Source organism: Sinohyriopsis cumingii, chromosome 6 (genome assembly GCF_028554795.1).
Source record: "Sinohyriopsis cumingii isolate HCF-2022 chromosome 6, ASM2855479v2, whole genome shotgun sequence".
NCBI lineage: Eukaryota > Metazoa > Mollusca > Bivalvia > Unionida > Unionidae > Sinohyriopsis > Sinohyriopsis cumingii.
Window position 1 is genome coordinate 125,978,285 of NC_142966.1, and position 23,931 is coordinate 126,002,215.

Sequence of the window (23,931 nt, forward strand, 5' to 3'; positions counted from 1 at the left end):
AGTAGATAAATGGGGCAATTGTTGCGGTTACCTTCGCATGAATATTGTGAAGTTTATTTGCAAACATGATAGTACTTGAAATTATGTTTAGATCGTTTACACAAGCGTTAGGTCAAAACAGTCTTAAAGTTAGTAATTCAGAAGAATATTCAATTAAAGTGTAATGCAGTCATAAATATTTTCAAGATCAAGAGAGCAAATGTTAATGAAATTACCAGTATGATAAACACTTTAAAATCAGTCATTTCAATGAAGCATACAGCCTGCTGTATGGCTGTATATACTACTTTTTTGTAAAAACTGTCTCCCCGAGGGATCGAACTGTGGCTTTTTTTTTGAGAATGTGGTGTGCAAATAAAACACACGAGGCATTCGTCTGGACAAGAGACAAGTATTACGATTAGTGTTTAAATCCATTATTCAGCTTAATCAAACAGATTGCTCTTTATGAACGTTTATTCCCAAAAAAAAATACTTTTTTTCTTTCAATCGCTGCGATGTGAAAAATTGTCAACCTTGTGTACAAAAATACTTCATTGATTCTGGCAAAACTAACGTGGCAAATAAAGAACCAAAAAGCTTAGAAAATGGTGAGAAATATTGTATTGCTAATAACTTTGAAACCCTTTGTGGCATGTCCAAATGTCAAGTGCCTGAAACGTTTGGTTGGTTACACACATGCATGATTGGTGTTATCAGCCAAATTTTTTGAGTTATTAAGGAATACAATTACTGTTTTAACAGCAACTTTCTATTTTTTTATTGCCCCATCTTGGTATTAAATGCCAAGCTACAGTGACATGTTTAGTTTCTAGCATTCAGTCAATTTCATAGCACGGATTTAGATAATAATCCCATATATATATATATATATATATATATATATATATATATATATATATATATATATATATATATATATATATATATATATATATATATATATATATATATATATATATAATTTCTACAAAATAAAACAGTTTCTAACATTTTTGTGACCTCACATAGTGCGCTTAATAACATTATTTAACATTATTACTCAGTTGTAATAGTCATGTTCACTGCAAATTGAAAATGTAAAACGAAGCTTTTTCCAATCACACGATGAAATAATTCTTGGCCGCTTGAATGGCATGGACCGTATAATATAATCTTTTTTCTCGTCAAGCAGAACTGTATCCTGCAATTTTATAGCGAAAACAAAACTCAGTCAAACCTATGGAAATGGTCGAGATCAGAGGAAATATTTTAATTTATCAGCTCCTTTGTCACTTGTATCCTATCTTGAATCGAAATCACCTACTTGTGAACAATGGTATTAGTTCCTTCTATTTCTGTTTCATGCGTTATGTGAAGTGAAAAAAGAGGAACGCTAGATCTCGGCATCAGATTCAATTAATTGATTTCGTTTTCCAGTGCAGAAACGGTACTCATAAAACAATGTATTGACCAAAAAATCACGAGGCTTTACGAGTAAGTTTATGAATTGATTCCATCCAGAGCAAAGCAGTAACATAAATTAATATCAATACAATCTTTATCCTGGCATTGTAAGAAGATGTCCATATAAAATATCACCCAGTACACTTTTCTTCGATTATCAAAAAGGTTTTTATAATTCTATTTCGGTTTGAACGACATGAAAGAAAATCTGTCTTTGTGATTTACTTTGCAGTCAAGTTATTGAAGCCCATTGATTGCCAGGGGGTCTGATTGTGTCCATTCTATTTCTTTCCATACAGAAATCTGTTGTTTAGATTTTACCTTCTGCTATATTGAATTTAACATTGCTACAAATTACTGTATTTCCCAATTTAGAACGGCGATACTTAAGTGCTGTCGTAGCTTTTGACGTTTAAGTTTAGCTTATGTTGTGGCAAACCGGTACAATCGGGGATGTATAAAGATTATTCGATTGATCATTTTTGCGGTTGAAATTTGAGCTCAATGTTCGAATAAAGCATGGTTTTACAGTCGGCTTAATAATGCATTTAGTTAATTATCATTACTGTCTTTTTTTTTCCCCCGAAAACAAAGCAGCCAGCATTCGATTTCAAAGTTCATAACGATCATCAAAGATTAGCGCATGTGCTGCTGAATAAGCCTGTTTATCCGATAGACACTTTGTATGTACATGGATTATCGTCTAGATTTACAGAGTGAGGCTAGAGCATCACCCAGGATTCCTAATGTCATTTTCTTCATTAATATCACGACGGAAAACTAATTATAACCAAACAATAAAGGGGACACTAAAGATCAACGTCAATTCAATTTACAGCAACGAATGTCTTCACGAATCCTATGCAAGACATACCTATTCGGTTTCTAAAATATATCTTCACTATACCGAAAAAATTCTCAGACTGAGAAGAAAACGACAAATTCTAGGATATCTTCTCAATCGTAGAATTTACTTTAACAGAAACATTTTGTATCTTGTATGACGGTTTTCGTGCATTTTTTATGTCTTTTATATTGTTATTTGTTGCTTTCGTCGTTGCTTTTGACATATCGATTCCAAATCATAAGCACTAAGTCCGGTTTAACACTAACTTTGCAATCTGATTCGTCCGTTTATTTACCATATGTCGACATTCTCAGGCAAACATGATCTCTAGAGCAATCCAGTACACCTAGAAAGACTATAGTTTATAGTATAATTTCTTTTGTTTTCTATTGCTCCTATATTGCGACCTCATTTTACGTGGCAGACGGGTGGGTGATCTCATCTTACTTACGTACCAAGTTTCATCAGTTTAGGAGAAGTTATAAAGTTTCCTTGCCTTATATAAATAATAATAATAATAATAATAATAATAATAATAATAATAATAATAATAATAATAATAATAACGAGAACTTTGAATAGCGCCTAATCTTTAGAAGCTCTAAGCCCTTTACAACATTATACAACACATAAAACAACATATAGAATGATATGATTACAAAAACGAACACCATGAAATTATAAAACATAAAACATGCTGAACATATTTAAGGTAGGAAACATTATTAGGTCTTTAAGTTTGCTCTTGCAGTCGAAATAGGTGAGTTTTAAGAGCACTTATGAATGAGACCACTGTGTCTTTGTGTCTAAATTCGGTGGGCAATTCGTTCCACGTTGCTGGGCCCTCGTATGCAAAAGAAAGTTGTCCTTATGACTTCGTTTTCATAGTGGGAATAATGAGTATACGATTGTCAGAAGAGGGGCGTAAGTATATTGCTAGTGTACACATGGGTTAGGTCAAATACGTATGTTGGACTAGAGTCCGACAGTGAAACGCAGCACAGAGAACACATTTTTTGTTTGATTCTGGATCGAATGGATAGCCAGTATAGGGTACAGAGCATGGGGAAGTGTGCTCTGATCGTTGTACTGAAAGGATGATCCCAGCAGCTGTGTTTTGTCCAGTCTTGAAAGCACTTATGAACACACAATAGCTTTGATGGAACAGGTGAAGATGATTCTAAGGAATTTGACTGTGGTCTTGAATGCATGCGTTAAGTCGTTGGTTGTAACAGAGGATGAACCCTTCCAGGATAACTAACTGTATGAATAAATTATCATGATATACAAAATTAATGGCATGTTCAGCACATCATCCATTATTCAGCATTTGGATAGTTTTTATTGATGTTAATTCTATTCATGCCTTGTAATAAACTGAATAATATTCGGACTCCGCTCTATTTGTAATTTGTATTATATACGTAAAAAAATAATTGCTGACTTTTTATGCACTTTCATGATGGGATTGGTTGTTTGTTACATGTTCGACATATTTAAACCGTTCAGGGATTTGTTTAATTTATATAAGTTCAATCTTTCTTCTTGTTCGCTTTTATAAAAAACTATATCGCTAATTTCAAATGGTTGTATGAACTTGAGTTACCTCCCTCCATACAAATATAAAGCTTGAAGAAAAGTCATTGAAATTCGCAATCATGGCATTTCTGGTTATAAAACTGTTGGGGGGGGGTGTACTTGAGAGAGCAAACTCGTACTAATGTTTGTTTCAATGCAGGAAATTGAAAATAAACTCTTTGATTAATTTTTTCGTACAGTGCACATCATTTAATGTTAATGCGGGTCACATTCAGCATAAGTAATAATGGATTTCTATCACATAGCAAGGGAGTGTTTCAATTAAAGATGACGCTTTCCAGAAACGTCTTTTATGATGCTTGGAACTTAACTGATGTTTTTGATGATTGCTTAGACAGTTGAAATAATAAGCTATCCGTTTTCATCTTTTACTTTTGAACTACGGTCTTTTTATTGGCTTCATATTTGTTAGAAAGTAATGTTTGACCTTAAAGAGTTTTACTCTCGTTATTAAATTACAAAATTTTCAGTTCAGTAAGCTGTTAATTAGTTCTTTTTTAACTCAGATGTCAGTTGTATACGTCTTTCTATGTTTTCATCTATCTTTTTAACCAGCTAGCTAGCTGGATAGTGTGACTAAAATATGTCTGTAAATATCAGTCTCTCTATATATTTATCTATTCTGGCCGGAAATAACGTCCATGAATTGTACAATGATATAATAACTATAGCTATGTTAATGGCTTGAAAGGTCGGTGCTGTTTTTACAGTCGCAGTAGAAGTTACTTCATTAATTTGGAAAGAATGGCAATGCTAAATCGATTTAATGATCAACTACAAGGAATCCGTTTAAGCTTGCCACATTGAAATTGTCAGCAATTTATACCAACCCTAAAACCCAGTCACCAATCTCAGTTGAGTGAATTGCTTGCGGAAATATCTTTGTCATGCCTCGATCATTTTGCAGTCCTTTAAAACTACGAACAAGAATTTGGATTCTTAATGACATTAACTTGTGTTTCTCATTTTGATATTTAAGAAACATCTTGTATTGACTTACTTTAAATTATCAGTCGTCCAAACCCTATTACACGAAAATTTAGGCGCAGTAAGAAATGAATGAACATTTCCTTTGATATCGATTTTATTGAGTGCAACCAGATCACGCATAACTATGATTATGCGCATTCCATTCGCAAATTTCTTAATTTGATATAAGATTTATTGTAGAATATTTAGGAATGATTCATCAATCGGATCCATAAAATACGGTTTATACTGGTTTCAGAACATAATGTTTTCAAGACAGAATAGACTCAAAGACCCTTTACATATAACCAATTTCTTCATCAATATAATTTTTTTTAATTCTCAGATCGCGTGTCTTTTCGTCACAAAATTCGGGAAAATCTTCCTTCGGACCAGAATTCCTTTCTTTCTAAATATATGCTGCTCTTTTTCCGAAACCCATGGCTATATCGCCCCTTCTCAGTAATTTCTCATGACTTTTTGTCAAAGGAAAATAAATTACTTAGTGAATATTTGTCCAGAAATATGTATTTTATAGTTTCTATCCTAATTAATAAAATCGATCTTAATTATTTCTAAGCTAGAAGTAAGCATACAATTATATGAGAATTCCTTTAATATTCATCTTTCCCATGTACAATGTCTGATTGAAGGTGGTTTGGTCCTTTTTTCCTCAAACATGCTCTCGTTCAGATACGTTCGCAACTTTCGTGTTTGAAATATTTCGGCGTTTTTCAGGCATTATCATTTCATTAAAATCAAAATGTTTTGTCACCATTCTTATTGGATCCATACTATGACCAGCTAACCATCAAAACTTGCTACCTTGTCACTTTCTGGAAAGATGAATAAGAAAAGCATTACACGATGATTCTCTAACAACTCCTATATTGACAAACATCAACCATGTATTTTTTGTGTATTTTCAGTAATGTCTTGTAAAATTAGGAGAATCGTGCATTATTGTATTATATCATCGGGAAGAGACAATGCTGAGATAGTCGGGACACAAACTCCTTTTCGGTGGAATTTGAAGTGCGGTTAGAAAATAATTCATATTTTCTTTTTCTTCAAACCAGCATGGTTGTTCGCCTCCAAAATCGAAAGGAGACTATCGATATCTCAACCGGCAACGCAATTTCGACTGATCTCCTTACATGATTTACAAATAATGCGTACGTTCTAGATTCATTGGATTTTACACCAACCAAGATCAACAAAATAATCCACTTGTCTTTGGTTCGTTATTCATCAATATTAGTTCAAATATTAAATCAGCTGCATCACATGTTATTTTGCCAAGGATTGGACGCTAATTCATTTCCAATGGAACTTAATGCTAATATGTCAAAAATAAAGATAACTTCTTCTTTAGTTTGGCAATCAAACTACACATGGTTTCATTCATTAAAGTTTGAGTATTGTTTAAGCTCTGATAAACGGGTGCATCACAACATGTTATTGAACCTCGTGATGCTATATAAGGGAGCTTTCTGGCCTGCATCTAATAACATGGCCTCGTACCAAGAATCCATTAGTCCAGTAAATCGGACCCACAAATATGTCTTGATACTGATGGATGTTTTTTTGTTTGGTCTGATGTCACCAATTCATTAAAATGTGTAATTTTTCTGCATGCAGATCTTTCTGGAACACACCTGTATTTCAGTTTATACACCTACTGTTAGGGTTATGTTACGCCGGTAAGTGTCTAAAAATGTACCCCGCTATGCCACAGAAAGGATTGTCTGCAAACAATTCCATGATTTTATGAATAGGTGCTATTAGACCCAAAAATACTCCATCAATATTAACATAGATTTGGAGTCTTTTTTATTGAAATTAGGATTCGTATACTCTTTTAGCAGTAGGAAATGAAAATTAAAGTAAATATATTCTTATCAACTAAAGTACACAAATTGAAGTTTGTGACATTAATAATGGAACAAATTTGAACCTATTTGTTAACCAAAGTGTGCATATCAGAAGCTTTGATGTTCTGTTTTTAATCCACCCAATAGTAGACAGTAAAATAAACAGAGCTCTGATACAGTCACTGATTCTCAGCATTACATAGTGCAAAGCAATAATTCACACGTCAATGTTTTCAAGAATTTGCATCACCTATCAGATGGACACAAGCGTTCCGGTGCGGATTAGTTGATCATACAAGTTATCTGCCTACATGGCCACGAGCCGTTTAGTTAATAGTCTTCATTTCTTATCGAGAAAGAATTGAAGTAGATATGTGTCGACTGCTCTGACAGTCGAACAGTTTAAGCATACTCGTACGCATTAATGAGAACAACTCTGGAGCATTTGTAAATTTAAAATGTAGTACAGGTTTCCAGGAATGTAGTCAATATATTTACATTCTAGTTCACTTAGTTATACTAAACCTTTCTTTTACGAGTTCTATTTAGCTTTTGAATGATTGAAGAATGCTCAAGGTTTTCCTGTTCCAATAAATACCTTAACAAGTGCTTTAAAATTCCTTTTCGTTATTAAACTGTTTCTGTTTTCGGCTTTTTTCTCTTGGGAGACTTCGATAAAGGCATCGTGTATGTCGTTTCCTTATCTAGGTTTTACTTTCTCAGTCCAATCATATGGAGAAAAATATCTTTGTGAAGATGTATTTGTATTCCTCGTTATATATTTCGTTAACTTGCATTCTACATCATCTGCCTGCCACTATTAATTTACGTGACTAATAAATCGTCGTAGATTGACTTTGCACAATTATTTATATATATCCTACTTTATGTGGGATTATTGTATTTACGAGGATTTGCTTGACATCTGAATATATCGATGGGGATAAGTTGGGTCATAATTCGTTAGATGACATTAAAATGCTAAAATACATTCGGCGTGTACTTGATTCATAGGTGTCAATTGTGAAAACACAACCTGACGGTCTCATCTCTTCGTATTAAACTAAAGGTATAATTGTTTTGTTATGAAATCTACCATTACCAATTTATCTTTACATTAGTTACACGTCTCGATACCGCGTTGATTATCCTTATTGGTTGATATCGTTCCTATGAGTATCAAAGCCTTGGCTCTAGCTTTGCTTGTGTACAAGGATTTATACTACATAATGCATGCAGATGCAGGAACGATCGTGAGGGGATATTCTTTAATAGTTTTATTAAGCTGTGAGAAATTTTAAAAGCAGTGTATGTATTAAAATGCTTTGTCTGCTTTCAGACAAGGAAAACGATGAGACGCCAAACTCACCTGCCAACAGTGACACCGTGGAGAGTAACCCTCAGGACAAAAATATATCAACCCCTGTAGCGAACGGAAAAATAGTCTCGTTTTCTTCTATCGAGACGCTACTCCTGAATATACAGGGACTGCTTCAGGTAGCGGTAAAAAATGCAAGACATCGTGAAAGACAGATAAATCTCGAAAAAGGTATGATATTTATTTTAATTATCGCCATCATCACGGTTGTCGTCGTCAACATCATTGTCATCATTATCACCAGCTGCAGCAGCAGCTACGTCCAGGCAAAATAGTATTAAAAAAACTGTGATTAAAAAGATTAAAAATTGAAACTGATCCATAAGGTCTCAAAATCGCCGCAAAATTTGTCATTTATGTAGAACGATAAAATGATCACCTTTTTAAAAAAGGCTTACTTAAGTCTTTTTTTTTAATTCAATATAATAAAAGATCAACATTTGAAAACATTTGAGCATAAGTTTAATTTTTGTGTTTGGACTCTTTTTTTTACTGATGAACCTGCTTGTTTTTATTTTCATTTTGCAATATTTTTAATCTGAACAAGAACCCAGTGATAAGCTATATACTGTCTTAAAATGCAATACTGATTTTAAACAAAGGTGACAAGGGTTGAAAATTCTCTTATATTAACAAATTTAAACTTTACACCTTTAAGTAGGATGCAGACTAATAAGATCATATGCATTATATCTGTTGACTGATAACCGTCCATATGAGAATAAACTCAAATTAGTTTTGCACAGCATTATTTACTTTCACACATAGTCGTTTAAGCAAAAACAACATCTAATTATCATCATTGATTAGCATATGTGCAACAGAAACCAAAACTTCTTTAATAATTTTCGTGCTTTTCATTATAATTTGGAATTATATATAATTTTCCGAACGTTGAGTTTGTTTTCGCCTCAGTAGAACAAAGAATTACTTCAGCTAGCTGATTGAAATGAACGAGACACAACATCCGGTGCAAGTCGTAAATTAGCAATTGTCGCGATTATACTTTTCTCTGCTGAAAGCAAGCATCAGAAATTATCAGAATATACGAACGACAGAAGTATACCTGGTTTTGTAATTTTAAATCACTTTGACAAGATTCTTTCACATAATTATGTTTTAAAAAGTCTGTTTTTACAACTGCAGCTGCAAAAATGGAGTTTCATAAATTTTAAATGATCAAATAAGCTCATATGTGGATAAAGACCCATCTCAAGTAAATAAAATAATTCCAATAAATAAAATAAATCCTGGGTTTTAACAAAGCTAAACTATCATTATAAACTGCCACACTGCATACATCGTAGGGATATGATTGGAGAAGTGTTTTAGGTACGTTAAAATTCGCAGCATCTATACCATCCTGAAAGCATATACTACCGGTGAATCATCTGATCTGATATTGTGATAATCAGATATGCTGAAGATGTGAAATTCTAAACGTGTTCAACACGGTATATCAGTTACAAAATATGGACATCATTGTGCAAATAAAAATCTAAGTCGAAATTTTCAAATATGTACACATGCCCAAGGTTTCCACTGAGTGTCTGAGAATGGGAATCACAAAACAATAAAAAATAATAAATTTGAGCTGGTTCTATTGATTCTACAACTGGATCAATATGGTCAAAATCTTCTACCTTCTCGCTGTATTTTTCATAAAATGTGGGATATCACTGTATTTCCATTGCATGTCAGTGATGCAATTTACCATGAAAAGAAGCCAGAGAATAAACAAGTGATGACTTTTCATTATTTGCTCGCATCTATATATATATATATATATATATATATATATATATATATATATATATATATATATATATATATATATATATATATATATATATATAGAGAGAGAGAGAGAGAGAGAGAGAGAGAGAGAGAGAGAGAGAGAGTTAGTTACGTGTTTAGGCTCTTACGAAAATAACAATAAAAAGTGAAGACAACAAGCTTTGCATAATTTAACAAATAATTTATTTCCCTAGGAAAACAAAGTGACAATCAGAAAAAGAACGTAAGGTATTACGAATCAAATCCAAAAAATAATCCAAAACTTATAAAATAGAAGCCCTAGTAATAAAAAGTCCTAAATGGAAGGCGATGACGTATGCTGTGGTCAGCGTTATACTGATGTGCCAACAGTTCTTTGTTGAATCACATAAAATAATGTTCCAGTTTGTTGAATTCTGTATAAATTTCGATAAATGTCTTTGTCCAAGAATTAATTTAGAGCACTAGCATTTCCAGGGAAAACAAACTTGAAATCCAAATAAATTGAAGAAAACAAAATAATTAGCCCAAAACTGGTTACAACATAAAATTTCAACATCTCAATTGTTAAGGCAAGAATGACTATTCTTTCTCAAAACATCAATAATAAAACTAACTACAACGCAAAACTGATGCCCGGATTGGGTCAGTCCTCTGAAGAAAACAGAGTTTGTAACGACTGCTACATGTTATTTGACACGAAGGCCAGATGTGACCTTGACTGAAATCAATGATTCTTACTCTGGGAATGACTAAAAAATTTTAACAAAAGTTGTTTACCAGAACCCTAAATGGTTCTGAATCAAGGTCAGAAACTAGAAACAGTGTTTATATTATTAGTTGTTTATAACTGAATTAAATTTCTGGACAGTGTCAAATCCAGTATTAAAAAAACTACGTTACAATATCATGTAATGGAATAGAAAAAGTATAACTAACAATCAATAATGTATGTTTTTCACAACGTATTGAATTGGCACCCAGTGGTCCTTGGACATGGTTATACTTTCGTGGCGGAATAATATATAATTACTTAATATGATATGTCTTTAGTAAATGGTGCCTCACGTGCAACAGAAACTTCCGTATTAAAATTATGCAGCTACTATTCGATCTTCCTTTTTCAATCTTACCTTTGTTACAGCCGAGTTAAATATGGAGTTAGGTCAAGTTAAGAAACAACGACAGGAAATGGAGATTCAACTTGCGGAACACCAGAAACAAAGAGGTATGCTATGAACACATGACGCTTATTTTGAACAAATGTATATTGACTCTCGTTTGGTCAAATATATACTCCAGTTTTTCAGGATTTATTTCTCTGGCCAACCAAATTTAGAAAATGTCTTGCAAATAAAGGCCATTGCCCCTCTCTTAGCTTACATAAAATAACAATGTGTATTGTATATTCATGTATTCTGACCTAAGTAAAACAGTGCTATCCGCATAGATGCCAAACTTCACGCTTCTGGGGATAACACGTCTCAACAAAAGAGATTATGTTCAGTTTAACTACTATTTTAGTATGTGATTTCTATTCCAATTTTGAAGGAATCCTACAGAGAAAATATAAGAGGGAGAGAAGACTCAGAAAAAGGCTTGAGGTGAAATTAGGTTTTTCTCAAAGAAAATCTCTTGTCCCTGCTACCAAGACTCCAAACGGAATCAGCTTCGATGCGTTAGAACCCAACGGCAGCTCATCGGGTAAGTGCCAGCACTGCCATTCCTTTGTTATACAAGGACTGTGCCCAACCTTTGGTGAAGTTCTCATTATCAGTGTCAGTACAACAACTGTTTCATGAACAGCAACAATAAACCAAGGATTCATCCAAATAATGATTTAAACCAACTTCTCCTTCCTATACCTCTGTTATTTTAAGCTAATGATTGTCAAATAAACGGAAAGACTTAAAGGGATAATATAATTAAAATGTTTTGCAAAGTGTTAGACTATGTTAAAACTATTCAAAACTGACTATCTATTATAGTGTAATTATACGTTAATAAAATATCCTTAACAATAACAACACTCACCCTCTCGCTCGCTCACACACACACACACACACACACACACAAAATAACACACACACTACTGCAGCAATTTCTTATAAATTATGAGAATCAGTAAATTATAACTTGCACTATTGAAACAAACCCGTATATTTACGAGTAGAAAATCACATGCAAATTAGTCGATGATGTGAAAATAAACTTGCACCGATCAAAATGTGCAATTCTACGGTCTCTATCATTGTTTTGTGACTAATCATTGAATGCGATGTAATGAACAGCATCACAAGTTTATAATTTTTCTATTGCAACCACTATTTTAATTTTATTCCCTTTTCTGGAAGTTTTGAACAAAATTTGTGTAGATCGAATATGAAACTTTGATATTTAATACAGTATAATTTCCCTCACTTTACTTCGTGTGATTTTTCTAATCTTCGGTTATCAAAAAAGCAGTAGAGAAGTTGAATGTTCATTCATTTGTGACAAGCTTTATGCTTTAAAAAAGCAGAAGGGAAAGTTTACTTAGCTGTAGAGAACCGCTCAGGTGGCCTAAGTGGTTAGAGTATCCGCCTTGGATGCGTGAGGTCACGGATTCGAACCTTGGTAGAGTCACACCAAAGACTTACAAAAATGGTACTAGAAGCTGCCTTGCTTGACCCTCAGCATTAAGATGGACTGGTCGGCCTGGTGTCAGGATAATGTGACTGGGTGCGACATCATGCTACATGTCTGCAGCCAAGATACCCCAAATTCTGCCACACAGCAGACACACTAGCAAAGTGACAGAAACATTGTTAAAGCTACTTTAATAATCCAAATATCTCTTTCTCACTCTCTCTCTCACATACACACACACACAAAGACACACACACACAAAGACACACACACACACTCTCACACACACACACAAAGACACACACACACAAAGACACACACACACACACTTATCTGTAGAATTAGCACGATTATAGAATTCACTGAACCTAAAAGAAACTTTTCATATATGAACATAACCTAGGTGAAATGGCCTAATTTTCCACTTTTTACTTTCACACTTCGCAAAGTTGTGAAACAAGAGGTCACTTCTAAACTTGACAAGCTTTACAAGACCAGAAAATTATCTCGTCTCATCAGTGATGTTTTCTCCATGTTTAATAAGTTGAAAGCATAAAATTTTGTCGATAACTGTTCGTGGTTTTTCTTTGACCTCCATGGTTGAATCAAATTATGGAGACCCGTCTTAGTAAGCTGTGGTGTATATGGCCTTTTGGATGAAATTGTACTTTATCCTTATTTGCGTTCTTTTCCAGGAAGATTAAAGCTTTCCCTGACATTAATGAAATCAGGAAATTGATACACAGAGGATATCTAAGTTTTTCGAGTAGTAAATACATGAATATTTTATGAGTGAAATGGAAATACTGTATTGCCACGGGTAATAATATAAAATGGTGTCACATCACGAAAGAAATATTTCCGAATTTCTACTCAAGAAACGTAGATTTCCTTTTGTATTACATGTTTTTAGAGCAAAAACCATTGAATTGCATGGGTTTTCTCCATTCTGTGTCAAAAGTTACTAACAGCTGCATTACTACATCGATAAAAAGAAGTTCCCAAATTTCCCAATGATTTTGGGATAGCGAAGTTTCTGCAAACTTAGGTACATATAATGCTTCAAAATTTTGGATTTTGTCAAAAAAATGACTGTATTCGTGCGAAAACGCGCGGATTGATACTGTTGGGCTTGGATAGCTAGAAACTGCTGTATCTGAAAGACGTCACAGTGTAACATCTATAAATAAAAGATTTTAATTATTGTGAGTTTACTTGTAAGGATTTTCGTTCTTAAGTTTGCTTTTTCGACCTTCAAACGTATTTTTGTGCCCTTAGCAAGCTTGCAGCCAAGCTCAGTATCAGACGCGGTATCCAAATTTCATTGTCCCCTAATTTCGGTTGGCAATCAAACCAATCAACTCCTGATTCATCCGTCTTATTCAAACGCGACTGTGATGCGAATTAAACTTAATACTTAAAAAATCGCATTAAAGTACGAGCTTTTTCACGAGTTTGTCGTACACATGTATACAATACTGTAGGAGTGTCACATATCAACAGGTAATACAAGCTCAGTCACCGAAAACTAATTATAACAAGTGAATACCTGTACACTTTTATTCTGCATGTTGCTCTTTATAGTTCATTTTAGGCATTGATGATGGCATCTCACTGACTGCATACATGTGAACTAGGGAATCTACATCTGACACATTTTAAGATCTGTACATCCTCGTGTGCATGGAGAGAGAAAGAGAGTAGTACTAGTAGTAGTAGTGGTAGTAGTAGTAGTAGTACTAGCAAAAGAAGAGGAACAATAAATATGGAAATATATGTCTGAATAACACACTTAAGGGCAGATATATCTCCTAAATGGAAAAAGAAGGCAGTTGCAAAGTGATATCGCCACTGTGGCGATTCAAGTGGTATCGCCACTGTGGCGATATCATTTTTCTCCCACTAATATATTTCAATATCTCACTATGAAATATATAATTGACTCTATTTCTTTAATTCAGAAGCAGAAAGTCACGACAAAGTAATCGAAACCAATCGTTCACCCGATCGATAATGCCCACGATCAAGTAAGAATACGCATGTAATTACGAAATGTAAGTATCGTTCAATGTTACCCGGATATTGTTTCTTTATAGCATATTTACTTTGAAGTTTGTTTGATTAACACGTAGTATACTAATATACTAACCCGTGAGTGTTATGGTTGTATGCAATTTAAAACCAACGAAACCAATATATATATATATATATATATATATATATATATATATATATATATATATATATATATATATATATATATATATATATATATATATATATATATATATATATACACACTTCTTGGCTCGGCAATGCGTCTCGAGTTCGACTCCGCTATTTAGCAGTTGATGTCCTTCTGCTTTATTTGATAATGTCAGTGGCATTCTATAGAAGTATTGTTTTTTATGTATCTATAGTCTATACATAGGTACATATATTTCAGCATAATTCGTACGTATTAAATATATCGAATAACACCTGGATATATTATTTATGAATAGAATTATAAAGTTTTCTTTTTAGAGGCTTTAATATGATATTCCAGCTGGTCAAGAAAGAATTTATTTAATGATTTTTCAATAGAAACAAGGGAATTTGATTTACGTATTTTCTGAGATAAGGAGTAGGTGCTGATACAGTGAATGAGCCTCTGTAATGGCTTGTTTTCGACCACCGAATCTGGAGATCGTTGTTAGTTGCCGATCGATTACGCTCAGTATTTCATGATCTTAGTTCAGTTAGGTTCGAGATATGATCTGGAGAAAGATCATTTAAAGACTTTCGTGTCATGATTCCTTTAAAATAGAATCCGTTTTTGTACGGGTAGCCATTGCAGGCGTGAAAACAAAACATTCGAGGGAGTCATAATAGGAAGTTTCAGTATTATTCGGGCTGCCCTTTTCTGGAGTTTATCAATTCTGGACAGATTATAATTGAATGTGTTTCTCCATATGGTACAGCCGTAGTCTATCAATGATAGTATATATCCCGAAAAATAAAGTTCAAGCTAGATAGATTGACGCACAGGTGAACTGTACCCACGATACAGTATAAAAGAAGAACTGATGGAGATGTAGTCAACAATTTTTGTTTGTTAAACAACAATTTAGATGTTTTAGTTTTAAAAAAATATAGGCATATTTTTCTTTGGTATTTCTTCGGTCTTACCCTCCGCAGCACTAGATAGATTAAGGTAAAATGGTTCGGAAGCAGGCAACATCGTAAGGCGGAATCGCCATTATGACCGTATGACAGATTTAGAGACTTGTCAGTGTAGATTTGTCAATGTTTTTAGGCGGAGTCGCCACTATGATGCAGAATTGCTAATGCTTTGAGGCGGAGTCGCCATAACTTATCATGGTGAAATATGCATGAGATCTGTACGTAAGTTGAGTGGATTGGGAACAGAATGCCCACTAATGCAGTAGCGGCGAATATCGCTAGGAGAAAGTACAGCAAGTGCAGCCTGTTGGTATGAGTGTTCTGCTTGCCACATCCAAGGATGATGGAATTAGTATTCCTGTAGGAAGTTAATGTGAAGACACGAGTGTGAAGCAGATGTAACAGAACTCTGCAGGCGGTGGTTGGTGTGGTGGAGGATAGCCAAACAAAGTGGATTAACTGACTGTTGATCCCTTGTCAGTTAATGACTTCTAACCGAGCTAACGCGGCACACATCCCGAGTCACTGATTGGCTGTTTGTTTATACCAGCATTGTAGGCGTGATTGAGAAAATGACCTTGCATGATCGGCTATCGCTTGAATCTATTTCCTTAGGTTGGTCTTAAACATATTTTACTGTCACAATTACAGCACATGGGATCGGACTGTAAGTTCTCACAATTTAGCAGCAACCCTCACCCAAATGCACAAGTAGGTAGATGAAAAGTGACAAGGACTGGCAGTCCGTGTATAAACTCATATGTGGATCAGAAATACAGTATATTAATGAAAATGAATATCGAACATTTTATTGTAATTGAGATGGTAATACAATATAAGTGTATAACAACTATTATAATGAAGGGGGGGAGGGGGCTTATAAAGAGATTATGTGGCGGGTAGCGGAAGGAGATCATGCCAGTAGATAATTTGTCTTCGACGATTGTTGAAATCTTCTGTCTATTTAAAATAAATCGGGAAGAGTTAAAAAATGCGTGTGTTTAGGACATTTGAAAACTCACCAGATCCAAACAGCAATACATTTGTACCAACATGGATGAATAATTGTTTTAAACAATGCATTAGTCCCAGCCTTGGTACTTTATATTTCTTTCAATTAAAAATAGAATTGGTAGTCAGTTTCATCGTCCTCTCTGCATGTGCACAATGGGGTTTCGTTAAGAAGAAAATTGAAAAATAAATCATTATTTAAATCACTGCAGTTGTTTCTTATCCAAGCATGACTAACTGATGATTTCCTGTTACCAGAATAATATCATAATGGGACACGATTTTGTTTACGTAAAATTTTACGTTTAAATACTAAGTAATATGTTGTATGTTTGACTGGATCCACAGTACAAATATGACTGTTGATAATACCAATGGACTAAAAAACGCAAATAAACACAGCTTGAAAGTTTTCTTGTTGAGGTATGATTTGAGGGCTTAATACTGTCAATTTCTTGTGAATATTTGTAATCAAAATGTGTACACAAGAGTGTAATAGTCATTAATTGTAGTGACTTTTGACCGTAATCAGTAGTAGATTCGCAAGTTAACTATAGTTAAAGCTCAACATATTCTTCCTATGCAGGCGTGTTCGATTGAGTAATAGTACACTGTCTATCATATGGAAACTAATTATAATAACCATTTGGCAATAGGTAGAGTCGATAAAAGAGATCGGATAAGCAAGAATGTCTCTTGAATCTTAGCATCAAATGACTAGTGTATCTGTGGCATGATATCCATCTTATTTAAAAAGTTACAGGTTTTCTTATGAAGAAGATTCGACGAAAGAAAGTTGAATTCAAAACATTACTTATGATGAAAACAAATTATGAATAGGAAGCAAGTGCAATAAGGTATTTTAAAAACAGTATTGATTTAAGCATTGTATGTACAAAGGGTTACGGTTCGGAGGTTATCAGTTAGAGACAAACAATTTATATGCATAGAGTAACAGAATCTGAAGATTATACAGAGTTAATAACATGTACACTACAATGTAAATGTTATTTATACTGAGAAACATGCATAAGATGTGAAAACATCGAAATGAAACTATCTTTTTGTAATCACGGTGTTTAGGGTCAAGGTCAGCGTTTGCATGGTATACTGTTTTACTTCCAGCTACATTCTGTCCAGTTTCTTCACCCACTGCAGCATCTATTTCTGAAATCAATTTATCTTTATTTTGTACTTTTGTGTTGTGTAAACATAGTTTAATTAAATTCAGCCCTAATAAGCGGCGGGGCAGGGGACCATATAGCCCTGGCCTCATCCCCTGAGGGGCCCAAAAAGTTTTTCCTTCTTCTTTGTTTTAATAGAAACGATTTTGAAATAATAAAGATACTTCGTTGTGTACTTAGTTGTCTTTTAAATCTTTATATAGTAAATCATATGGACTTGTTTTGGCATTCCAAATTTCAGTATTAGCAGGGTCTACGGGTCTCAATCTCTCAAAGTGCCCCGTGCTTCTCCCAACCTCTGAAAGAGCCTATTTATATTAAGTACCTATTCAGCTAACATAAAATAGATGGAGTGATGGACAAAAAACAGTGTGTACAACTAGAGAGACTAATGGACAGGTGAATTGTACATAAAATGCATCACAGCATAAGAAGATATAATAGATGACTAGTCTAAACATATTTTAATTAAATAACTGATATATTTTTATTAAACAATTATATATATATATATATATATATATATATATATGTGTGTGTGTGTGTGTGTGTGTGTGTGTGTATATATATATATATATATATATATATATATATATATATATATATGGCATTCCTTTGGTCAATCCCAAGTCTGCACTTCATGCAGTTAATTTAGGTAATATGGTAGGGAAACAGGGATTATATATTAGACGGAATTGTCAGTATGAATGAATGACAGATACCAGTATGACTGAATGACAGATGTCAGTATGACTGAATAACATATGCCAGTATGACTGAGTAACAGATGCCAGTATGACTGAGTAACATATGCCAGTATGACTGAATGACAGATGTCAGTATGACTGAATAACATATGCCAGTATGACTGAGTAACAGATGCCAGTATGACTGAGTAACATATGCCAGTATGACTGAATAACATATGCCAGTATGACTGAGTAACAGATGCCAGTATGACTGAGTAACATATGCCAGTATGACTGAGTAACAGATGCCAGGATGACTGAGTAACATAGGCCAGTATGACTGAGTAACAGATGCCAGTATGACTGAGTAACAGATGCCAGTATGACTGAGTGACAGATGCCAGTATGACTGAATGACAGAATTGTCAAAACAGAATTGCTGTTATTTGCAAAGTACGGTGATATTTAAAAATTGTAAGGGAATGATGATATCGATGTTGATATCAATGTTGTGTTTTTTGTTTTTGTTTCTTTATAAAATATCGAGAGGATTTAGATCTTTGATCTTTGCAATGTTCGTCTCCATACCAAACCAAAGATGTAGTATTTTGTGTAAAACACACTTAACTAATTATGTATAATAATTTAAATGTTACCAGTGATCGGAACATACTCCAGCAGAATGAAACTTGAATTCGTACTGGTATTAGCGTATGTTTTCGTTATTCTTCCGATGGTTTTGAATAACGTCTTCAGATATTTTAATTGCCATGTTTTTTTATTCCAGTGCATTATCAGTTAGGATTTTAATCTAAGGGAGACTTCAATATGCAAGGTAAGAATGTGTTTTCAATTAGGATATGGTATAAACAATTATTTAACCCTAACATTAGACTTATTGCTATAAATTGTATCAGCTTCGCAACAAATTATGACTTGATCGATGGTCAAATTTGTGTGATATAAAAACCGATAAATTACCCAAGAGAGAGAAAAGGGAGCAATGTTTTTTGTCGGAAGTCATTTTATTTTATGTTAAATCAGTATAATATATATTAAGTCAGTATATAAATTTTAATTCAGTATAATCTGTATTAAGGCAGTATAATGTATATTAAGTCAGTATATAAATATGAAATCAGTATAATGTATATTAAGTCAGTGTACAAATATGAAATCAGTATAATGTATATTAAGCCAGAATAATGTATATTTTATCGTAGGCCATTATATATATATATATATATATATATATATATATATATATATATATATATATATATATATATATATATATATATATATATATATATATATATATATATATCGTGAGTCAGTATAATGTATATTTCTAATCGTACGATGTAGATATTATCCTGAGCCAGTTAAGTGTATATTTCGTTGTGAGCCAGTATAATGTTTATTTTATCATAAGCAGAATAATTAATGTATTTTTATCTTGAGCCAGCATGATATACTTTATCGTGAGCCAGTAGGATGCATATGTTATCGTAATCTATATCCCATCTAAAGCCGGTATGATATACTTTATCTTGAGCCAGTGTGATGCACATATTATCGTGAGCCAGTATAATCTATATTTTATGTTAAGCCGATATAATATCACGTGATGTGTTTTTGTGCGAGCCAGCATAATGTATATTTTTATCGTTAGCTAGTAAAATATATATTTTATCGTAAGCCTGTATGAGACATATTTCATCGTGAGCTGCTAAGATGTGTATTTCATCGTTAGCTTCTAAGATATGTATTTCATCGTGAGCTGCTAAGATGTGCATTTCAGAGTTGGTAAGTTGTGTATTTCATCGTGAGCTGCTAAGATGTGTAATTTCATCGTGAGTTGGTAAGATGTGTATCTCATCGTGAGCTGCTAAGATGTGTATTTCAGAGTTGGTAAGATGTGTATTTCATCGTGAGCTGCTAAGATGTGTAATTTCATCGTGAGTTGGTAAGATGTGTATTTCATCGTGAGCTGCTAAGCTGTGCATTTCATCGTGAGCTGGTAAGATATGTATTTATCGTGGGCTGGTAAGACATGTATTTATCGTGGGCTGGTAAGACATGTATTTATCGTGAGCTGGTAAGATATGTATTTATCGTGAGCTGGTAAGATATGTATTTATCGTGAGCTGGTAAGATATGTATTTATCGTGAGTTGGAAAGATGTGTATTTCATCGTGAGCTGGTAAGATGTGTATTTCATCGTGACCCTGTATAACGTGCTATGAATACAAATGCAAACAGAGTAAAGAGCTTATCTCCACGCTCAGGTCTGCTAAAGTCCTGGCTGACACGAAATTTATACATGCATTCCATAACATGATATCAATGTGTTTTTTTTTTTTAAATTGCAGGGAGAGAAAAAGATGGAAATGGAAGCGTGAAAGGAATAGCTCAAGGATGTGTAGATGGATAAAATGTATACTGTCAAATGCTTGTTACAAAAAACATAAGACTTGAATTTTGCATAAGAAGTTAGAAAATAGCAGCCTCCGTGACTATCTGCCATAACAGGCTAACTTACATTTGTGCAATGAAACATAAATGCATAGTCATCTATCACGAATGCAAAATCGTTCCTTTCAGATCTTTGTCGGTCTATATTTACCTCATAAGACCCTGGTCAAAATGAAAACTATGTTTTCTCTTTTGATGGATAATGCGAGTTTATAGGCTTCGTGTTGAGAGTTTAACAGGAAAAATAAGACATTCTTATATATGTAACAGAGCAAGAAAAAGTGTGCATGTACAAAATTTGTAACAGAACAAGAAAAAAATCTAAATGCTGTATTTTGTAGTACAGCAATGATAAATCAGACAGTGTTGTATTTGTGACAGAGCAAGGATAAATCAGACAGTGTTGTATTTGAGACACAGCAAGGATAAAACAATGTTGTATTTGTGAAAAAGCAAGGATAAATCAGACATCCTTGTATTTGTGACAGAGCAAGGATAAATCAGACATTGCTGTATTCGTGACAGAGCAAGGATAAATCAGACATTGTTGTATTTGTGACAGGGCAAGGATAAAGCAGACAGTGTTGTATTTGTGACAGAGCAAGGATAAATCACAGTGTTCTATTTGTGACACAGCAAGGATAAATCAATGTTGTATTTGTGAAAAAGGCATGATAAATCATACATTATTGTATTTGTGACAGAGCAAGGATACATCAGACATTGTTGTATTTGTGACAGAGCAAGGATAAATCATACAGTGTTGTATTTGCGACACAGCAAGGATAAATCAATGTTGTATTTGTGACAGAGCAAGGATAAATCATTGTTGTATTTGTGACAGAGCAAGAATAATCAGACAGTGTTGTATTTGTGATGTGCAAGGAAAATATAGCATTGATGTATTTGTGATAGAACAAGGAAAATATAACATTGTCGTATTTGTGATGGAACAAGGATAAATCTAACACCATTTAGCTTATGCAAAATACGCTAGTACGTAATAAATGGATATATTAACGAATATGGACTTCCTACGTATGGTATATAAATGTACGTTTTAGCCCCACTGATACAAAAACAATGGACCAAATCTTTTGAAAATAATCTGAAAAAATGTTGTGATTTCATGAATATGTACAACTGTAAATAAAAAGAATGAAAAGAAGAAGAGTTCTTCATTTATACTGTAATAACGAATCTTTATAGTGTTTTTCAATGCTAGAGTATGAGGGTCTTGCGTAAAAGACGATTCCTAGGTCCTCAAACCTTTTCGTAGAAATCGCTGTTTTGATCTAAAATTGCGCTTGGATTCAAACAGGCTCAAAAATATTTTGTGTCACTTGAGACAGAGAACGGAGAGTTTGGGAGTAATTGTTATTGATTTGTATTTCATTTTATTTATTCCTTTCGGGGGGTGGGGATCTTTTGTGTTTTTATTTAATACATTTATAAGGATGATCTGTTTGGATTTGCATTACATACACTGGCCTCTAAATAATTAGCTGTGACCACGTAATAATCAAATCTCAGCAGTTTATTTCATGACGCTTACATTTGTTCGATTGGTGCGACCGATTCTAGGCAAATATTTAGTAGTTGTCTTTAAAATACATGAAACCAATGCGTTTTTGTTCTTCTGAACCTGAACCTTTTAAATCTGGTGTCCAGATCAGGTGACCGGTTGAAAGAGTGTAACCATTCAAGCGTTTTATCCTTTCTTTTGAGGATTGTTTCTGATGACTTTATTGAGCTATAAAGTATATTTGTTTATTAAAAATGTTCATTACATGAATATTAATATCCAATTTCGACGATACTTTCTCTATTTTTGGTCGGTTAGTTAATTATCATACTTTATTCTTCTCCTCCTCTTCCTTTTCTCATTTGGAAGTTTTTGCATTGCCTTCACACTTATATATCTAAAATCCATTCTCTTTAAATATGATAAATGTCGATGCTGCTAATTATTGCAATTCGAATTCGATAAGACTTAAAAGATATACTTAATTAAAATAGGAAGAAAGAACACGACAATACAGAACAATCGCAAACATCTCTGATGAATGTAGGGATTGGTAGAGATTAAATTGTATAACATTTTCCGCATAAGTTTTTTTTTAGCTCTTTCGACACAACTTTGAATTGATACAGACAGAAACATTGCATACACATGTCATGTTAGTAAATAGCATACCTACCTACCTACCTACCTACCTACCTACCTACATACATACATACATACATGTTCATTTACGGATCTAGTAGATATGCATATTCTTTGCATTACCCCGACATGTTTCATAATTATATCACATCTGAATATGAAAACAAAATCTAATTATGCCTTTAACACAATGATTTTTCTTTCTTTGTAAGTTATATCCGAGTTGCAGTTTAGTAGGTTGTATTTACAAATTCCAGTTGACGATAATATATACAAATTTGTTTTTCTTAATTAGCTGGAGTAATTTTGGAAGCGAAAAGGGAGCTGTTCTTAATAGAATACACTAAACGTTACTGTCATTTTAGATGATATCAGCCACAAGTATACACCATCATGAGCACACTGCGTACCTGGAGTTTTCAAACTCATTACCAACTCATGTAGCATCAAGATGTCTTTGCACCTGTGTACGAAACATGAACACCCGCAGACATTTGGAAATTGGAAATATAACGATTTTCAACCAGACAAATTGGGTATCTACTTTAAAATGACTTGGTAACATGCATGCATTTGATATCCAAAACGTTATGTATAAATATATATTAACGGTAATTTATTGGGTTTAAAAAATATTAATAAAAAAGACTTTTTGGCTGAGAATGTAAAAACGAAAAAGGGAAAAACACAATGCTATCATGGAAATCTTGAACGTCATAA

General features: G+C 33.5%; 1 protein-coding gene across 3 annotated transcripts in view; it reads left to right on the forward strand.

Annotated features, from left to right (window-relative positions):
- Positions 1-22,215, forward strand: part of LOC149797902 (uncharacterized) — a 64,693-nt gene extending 42,478 nt beyond the window's left edge. For 2 of the 3 annotated variants that reach the window (XR_016421913.1, XR_016421912.1), the window contains exons 6-11: positions 8,075-8,284; positions 11,034-11,117; positions 11,441-11,593; positions 14,479-14,571; positions 19,354-19,401; positions 20,942-22,215. Coding sequence is in view for 1 of the 3 variants with exons in the window: in XM_089962943.1 (XP_089819069.1) it covers positions 8,075-8,284; positions 11,034-11,117; positions 11,441-11,593; positions 19,354-19,376 (470 nt within the window). In the remaining 2 variants the exon portion in view is untranslated. The remainder of the gene's footprint in view (positions 1-8,074; positions 8,285-11,033; positions 11,118-11,440; positions 11,594-14,478; positions 14,572-19,353; positions 19,402-20,941) is intronic. The other variant, XM_089962943.1, reaches the window with a different exon arrangement.
- Positions 22,216-23,931: the final 1,716 nt, after the last annotated feature.